Source organism: Chiloscyllium plagiosum, chromosome 14, assembly GCF_004010195.1.
Source record: "Chiloscyllium plagiosum isolate BGI_BamShark_2017 chromosome 14, ASM401019v2, whole genome shotgun sequence".
NCBI classification, from domain to species: Eukaryota; Metazoa; Chordata; class Chondrichthyes; order Orectolobiformes; family Hemiscylliidae; genus Chiloscyllium; species Chiloscyllium plagiosum.
In genome coordinates this window covers 35,683,025-35,690,581 of record NC_057723.1, presented here as the reverse complement: position 1 = coordinate 35,690,581, position 7,557 = coordinate 35,683,025, and the positions used below count along the sequence as shown (strand labels likewise).

At 37.9% G+C, this 7,557-nt stretch overlaps 1 protein-coding gene across 5 annotated transcripts in view; it reads right to left on the bottom strand.

Moving 5' to 3' along the window:
- Positions 1–246: 246 nt before the first annotated feature.
- LOC122556622 (testican-1-like) overlaps positions 247–7,557 on the bottom strand; it is a 527,512-nt gene continuing 520,201 nt past the window's right edge. For all 5 annotated transcript variants that reach the window (XM_043703533.1, XM_043703530.1, XM_043703529.1 and 2 more), the window contains one exon: positions 247–6,171. In XM_043703533.1, the coding sequence (XP_043559468.1) occupies positions 5,990–6,171 (182 nt within the window). In that variant the 3' untranslated portion in view covers positions 247–5,989. The remainder of the gene's footprint in view (positions 6,172–7,557) is intronic.

The window sequence follows — 7,557 nt, the reverse complement described above, 5'->3', positions numbered from 1 at the left end:
TGAAGAATCACCTAAACTCAAAATGTTAGCTTGCTTTCTCTCCACTGATACTGCCTGACTCGCTGCGATCTCCAGAATTTTTAGTTTCCAGGAGAGATTCCGGCATCTGCAGTAATTTGCTCCTACACTGGACAGGGGTACCCTGCTTGCTGTTCAAGGATAATTCCATTCATTTAGAACAAGAAAACAAGAGAATCTAAAGTGCTTTCCACTGCTAGAAATGATAGTCAGAAAACGATAATGGGCAGTATGTGATTTATTGGGACAAACAACAAAACAATAGAAGACTTTTTAACTGACCAGTTACACAGAAAGCCAGTCAAGGCACACACTTTGCTTTGTATAGAACACAGAATAATTGAAATATTAATCAGGATAGTCTAACTTCTAGGACATGTAAGACAAATAACTTGAGAAAAAACAGAATTCTGGTACTGGCACTAAAAGAGAATTATAAATACAAATGCAATGCTGACAGATGAGATCAAAGAATATATAGATTACAGTCATACAATATTGTTTTTACAAATATAAAATACTGAAGAAAGTAACTATGGCTAGTCATTTTGCTGCTGCAGATTGACATTTTGTCTATGTATATTGACCATAAGCCATGTTCTTCAGCAAGGTTTGTGGCATAGGCTAGCTCACAGTCATTGTCATAACAACTACCAGTGATGCTACATGTTGGTCAGGCAGAGTTTGTTTACAGAACACTGTGGCATCCATTAGGCCTTTCTTTCTCTCTCTTTCCATGTGGAATGCTCTTTTACTACAAGGCACTGCACAGAGCGTGTCAGCTAACCCAATCCAAGAATGAGTCACTGGGTGTAGCCTTTCACCAGGCTGTCCTAGCATTACTACTCAAGTGATAAATCAAAGGTTCAGTGGTCACAAAACTCTTTCACTGCACGTTGTTCTGAAGAAACTGGTTCGCACAGAAATTCAAGGCAAATGTAATTGTAACATCAACACAAAATGGTCAAATTTTAACGACAAATCATCAAACTTAATGGGATGAAATAGGTGAGAACAACTAAGATATGATATGTTTCTTGTCGAACACAGCCTAGACAGACTGGATTAAAAATACTAGTGGAAGTTCCCTCTAGTAAATTGATATACCTACAAGATACAATCTACACTATACGACTAACAACCAACCAGTTCCAGAGACTTAAGCTTTATAACCAGAATAAATACTTGACAACATTACAGAGAAATAGCCAAACTTTAAAATGAAGACTTACAGTTAGCTTCAAAATGTAAATGATCAGAAAAGTAACGTCAGAATAAAATAAACTACAAGAAAATAGTCAGTTAGCTTGTAACAACTTCCTCTATTTAAAGATGCGCAAACTATCTAGATTTCAGTATTCGGCTGACAATGTATGTATTACATTTCACCATTACATGTTTCTGAAACTGGTGCACTAACACATGATGAAGAATTCTTTAGTTCCCTTATAACCAGCATTTGAAATCATATACTCTTAAGTTGAAGTAATAAATCAATCAATTATGCAAACCTGAAAATTCAAATAGCTTCCTATAGATTGAATGAAGAAATGCACAATTTGTTTCAGGTTGGTTTCACACTAAGTTAGACTCAGAGTAAGAATTCTATAAGCAACAAATGGTTAACACAAATTAGCAGGACAATTCATAACTACACATAAGGAAGCATTACATAACATGCCTTTCAATTAATTGTTTAATGAACATTTTTAGTGCCTTTCCTACCACAATCTGTACTACATTCTGCAATACAGTATACAAAGTAACTTAGACATATTCTGATCAAGTTGTAGTAAGGGAAGGCAATATGCAATTTCTGCTTCAAAGTCAAACCCCCTCCTCCTTGATGCAGTGGTATAGACACAGACTCTATGAATTTGAAAAGTAGCGCTGTGGAGCTTCCTTAAGATCACTTCTAAGGTCAATCCTTCATACACTGAAACTATTTAACATATAAGATATTTTCATGCACATCTATAAATATCAGGGTTGAAGTTGAGCATTTTCATGAAAAAAAGGCTTGTTTGTAAGTACATGTACTGATCATATCATTCATCCTAACTGCATCATTTTCAGATTATTTATTTACCATTCATTTAAGAAGTCCACACATGGGTCTGATGACTTCTTGCCTCTCAACAACATCTCATCAGCCACCTTTCCTGAACACAGCATTGGTAACAACCAATTCTATCAAAGCAAATCTTGTTTAACATTACCGGCTTTAGCCTATTAGAGTTAGCTTTTATTTCTTATCAAATTTCCTATCATTATATCTTGCCCTATAACAGATTATTAATCAAAACACTCATTGAAAAGTGCCATTATCATAAAGAAAGTCCAAATTACCCATTGATTCTTCATAATCTGCTTGCACACAACTACAGCAAAGAATGTATGCCTGCTCAAACGAGAAGATGCTGATCATATCTGGTGTCCAGCTAATTTCAATATAGCTGGCAGAGGAAAGCCAGTAGTCAGTTTGAAGTATTAGGAATTGAGGATGATTTCGGAAGGAGGTCTGGCAGGATGCAGCTTCCTTTTCTAAATGTTTATCTGCAGTTCAACAGATAGACTTGGAAGAATGTGCAGACTGGAGCAAAAGAACAAATCAGGCGAGCATTGGTGACTGATATAGAAGTGCTGCTGGTGGATGTTTGACAATGGATGGCTGGAAAACTAGGGAAGGGACATCACGTACAGCAGAACAAGCAATGTAGTTGGATTCTGACTAAAACCAGAACTTCAAGAATGCACATACCATTTCGGATAAAGTTTACAGACTAGATCAGCAAAGGTATGGGTGCTTCAGATGTAGTACAGGGCAGACAGTCAAATCTCAGAGAAGCACTTGACATTTCCCAAAGCAATAGTCATGCACTGCCATTTATGTTGCAACATAGCATGGTGGGCTTTATCCCACCTGAAGCATCACTTGCCAACTCGTATGTAAGTGTCTCACATTCTATAATACATGCTAGTACAATTACCTCTTACAACCCCAGCCTTTGCTCCCTGACATATTATGGTGACCATGAATTTTGATGATCTTGCTTAGGTCTGGAGACTGGAGCAACTGTAGTTGTCCTACAAAAGAAGCCAGCACACAATGCCAGGGAATAGTAGGCCATAGGAACAGGATGTCCCATCATCAGGTATTTGACCATCTAGGGAGAGGCAGAAATGTGCATAGTTCACTTCCACATTAGCCTGGAAAATAGATAGAGATATGGCAATCTGTCTTCAGTGGGTTTATGAGAATCTTATTTAATATTGCAATGTATTCTTTAGTCTTTTTGCCAGCTCTGAATTTCTTTATAAAAGATGCAAAAGGTATTTGATTATGATAGAAAATTGTTCAGTTTGACCAAAGTTAACTGTGTAGTTACAGTAGATTCTTCCTCTAGAGACTGCCACTGAGAGATTTTCATATTTGAACAGAAGAGCAAGAACAGAACATCACAGAAGAGCAAGACTTACTCCATTGCTGGTAACAGTAGCAATAACTATGTCATGCATTGTTTCAGATGTATAACACCCCAGGGATTCCCACTCAAAAGGGTAGAGATGTTGTAGATGAAGAATTGAAATTTGTTTTGACTCACAGCATAAAGTAACCAGAGGAAGTAGGTGTGAAAGTGCAACTAGGGGCATAAGATGTGTCAGACCCAGGTCAGTCAGCAAACAGTTAATAACCTCAGGAGACTGACTGTGAAGAGAAGGGTTTGCCCAGCATATCAGAAATATATGAATGGTCTCCATGGCCTGTCATAAGACCTGCTGCAAATGGCTGAGATGGAATGAAGTGCACTTCCTTGCACCAATATCCAGGAAGGTCCAACAAGCTGCAGGACAGGCTGGAGAAGATAAAAATGATAGGAATATCAGAACACATAAACCAATTTCATAAGGGATTCCAGGCAAGGCCTCCTTGAATTCAATGTAGAGGCAATGAATGAAGGATTGCAGGACTTCAGGGGAATGCATTCTCAATTAGGTGGATACAGCAAAGCAACACAAACAGTTACAAGAATGGACATCTGACATCCCATGGGATGAACTAACAAGCTCCATTCTTGCAGTGATCATCTTGCTCCAGGTTGGCACATGGCTTCTTGGAGGTTGTGTGCCCATTTAATAGCAATGTAGTGGAATGTGGCTGGAAGAATGATATCTAGGTGAAGGTTTCAGATTCCAGAACCACTGTTTGGACCAGGTAATCTTCTCTGAAGAGGACTGCTGTTACTTCATTCAAAGGGGTGAGTACTTTCAGGGCAGATATGTGGGACAGTAGACAATGAAGGGCAGGAAGAAAAAAAATCACATTGTAAGACAAAAAAAGTGAGAAAAACACCAACACGACCTATGGACATGGTGGGAGTAGTTGCTCAAATAAAAATTCTGAAATAGAATGCTTGATTAGAAGAATAATAGAACATGTAGGGAGGGTGTGAAAAAGAACTGTAATACTTGCAATGAATGCTAAGGCACAGCCAATCATCTCCTTCAGTAAATTCAATGGACAACATTTTCTCAATTGCTTCCACATGACAGAGTGTCTCTAAATAAATTGTAGCTTTTTAAACAATCATACACATCATCAGGAGCAAATGGAGGGCAAAGTCCTTTCCTGCAACCCAGTTAATGCTGCAATCTTCAAACTTTGTGATTGGACGAGGTTGCCACTGTGAGGGTGCGCACTTCAACTCAGAATTAAACAACAAAATTCTGGCCAAATTATTTTTAAAAGATAAAAACAGAAATTGCTGGAAAAAGTCAGCAGATTGGCAGGATTTGTGGAGAGAAAACATTTCAGGTCCAGTGACCCTTCTTCAGAACTCAGTGTAGCTACAAGAAGGTTGGGGGACAGTGCTAGTAAACCATAGATGGGATGGAGCTCAAAGAGAGAGAAAGGACAACAGCTGGACCAACAAAGGAATGAGTAAAGGCCAGCCAGGGAGAGTGAATAGCTACTAATCAGTAGCTGACAATGGGTTGTTTGTGGTAGCAGCCCATTTGATGTCAAAGCCTGATGTGTGTGTGTGTGGATGGGGGTGGGGGTGGGGGAGGGGTTGGATAATGACATGGGAGAAGGTACTTCGCCCCAAATATTATTAAACTCTATGTTGAGTTCTGAAGGCTGCAGTGTCCTCAAGCTGAAGGGGAGATGCTGTTCTTCCATTTTGCACTGAGCCAGAGATATTGACCAGGGAACAGAGTGGTGTGTTGAAGTGGCAGACAACAGAAAGCCTCAAGGTTATTTTTACAGACAGAATGTTAGTACTCTGCAAAGTGGTCATCCAGTCTGCATACTGTGACACGTTATTAATATTCAGAGCTTAATATCATGCAGTTTGAGAAAAAGTCACAATTCCTTGAATTACCTGTGATGCTTTCATGCCAACATGCCAGCTACTGTAGCAAAATTCATTATTAAAATGATGACATGCACAAATATAAGATAAATGTACATAAAGATGATGAACATGTGTCTAAACTATGTGTAATATCTAAAAGACATAAAGTATTTTAGTATAGTGATATAAAGGTAAGTAATTTCTGTTGCAATCATTTCTTTTCCTGTCTAAGAATTGATGGTAAGAAGGCTCCATAGCTTATGTCTCATTTTGGAAAAACAGTGAATGTTAAGAGTCATTTAAACTACATGAATTCAGAATGAGACTAGTTAATTTGTACTGCTCATATCCAAGAATCTTGTTAGAAATCTGAACAACTTTTCCTCCATTTTCTAACTGGGCAGAAACACATTTCAAAATGTATTTTGGTACTGAGCATGCTCAACAGATGAACAAAATGGTCCCAATTAGATCAACATTTTATAATCTACAAGATTTTAAACTTTTTTTCTCTCAGATGCAACATTTCCTCAGTACCACAGACAAACTGATAAGAATGAAGTTGAGCAGTGTGCAAATTATGACAGTTCCAGCTAGTGATGCAGTTAATGCAACTACCAGATATAGCCAATATCATCATCTTTGTCATCTTCACTATCTTCATCATCTTCATTAGCTCCACCCTGAGATGCTTTCTCTTTTTCTTCATTCTGTGTTTCCCTCTTATTATCCTGGTCATCAGACAAAACATGGAATCCACCACTGCCAAAATCACCAGAAGTCTCTTGATCTTCTTCTGAAAGTGAAAGATGAGAGCCTTTTAAAACATTGCCTTAAAAAAAAAGCAAGTATTGTTAATGAACTCCATGTGCCACATTAAGTTGTGAATATATCTACACTGTATTCAGCTGAAATTGTTTTGGAGGTGATATTTTGTAATGCTAAAGGGGAGAAATATCTACATTGTGAACTTAAAACTTATAAGGACCGGGCTGAAATTAAACAAGCTTATTTAACAAGAGGCAGTTGAAACTATAAATCAGTTGGCTCTCATTTATATTAAAAGTATTGGCGCTCTAAGATCTTAACGGTAATGGGCATTTTTGAACTGCATGTATACAGAAGACTATATTTAGCTGAGCTGAATAGAAAACAAGTATAATTGTAAATCACATAAACTGTGAACATTTAATGCTTTTCCATTATTGTTTGTGTCTTGAAGTTGGTGGTATTAGTGGAGTAATGCTTAACCCAATTAATTATATTCTTTAATGAACCAAACATGCAATAACCCCTTATAAATAATAACTTGCAGAAAGAAAGTGTAGCCAAATTTGCAGACAACACAAAAATATGCGCAAAGGCGTATAGTGAGAGGGATACAAACAGTTTACAGAGAGATATTGATAGGTTAAGTAAGTGGACAAAAAGTTGACAAATGGAGTATAATGTGGGAAAATGCAAAGCTGTTTATTTTGGAAGGGAGTTCATAAGAACAAAATATTATTTAAATGGAGGAAAACTGCAGAAAGCTGCAACACAAAGGGACTTGAGGTTACTTTTGCATGAAACTCCACAGAAAGTTAGCACACAGTTACAGCAGGTAACCAGGTTAAATGAAATGTTGGCTGTTTTCTCAAAGGCGGTTGGAGTATAAGAGTAGCAAAGTCTTACTACAATTGTACAAGATGCTGGTGAGACCACATCTGGAGTATTGTGAGCAGGTTTGGTTCATTTATTTAAGGAAAGGTATCATTTCATTGGAAGCAGTTCAGAGAAGGTTCACTGGGACATTGCAAGGTATGGAGGGATTGCTTTATGAACAATCATTTGGTTCTGTACTCACTGAAGTACAAAAGATTGAGAGGCAATCTTATTGAAAGATGTAGGATTCTAAAGGGGCTTGACAGGGTAAATGCTGAGAGGATGTTTTCCCTCATGAGACAGTTGAGGATCAGATGGTACAATCACAGAATAAAGGGGCATCAATTTAAGACAGATGAGGAGAAATTTATTCTCTCAGAGAACAGTGGTCTTTGTAACTCCTTGCAACAGAGAGTTTGGTGGCAGAGTCCTTGTGTATATTTAAGGCTGAGATAGATCGATTCTTGATCAGTAGGAGAATCAAGAGTTACGGGGAAAGGGCTGGAAAGTGATGTTAGGAATGTCAGATCAGCCACGA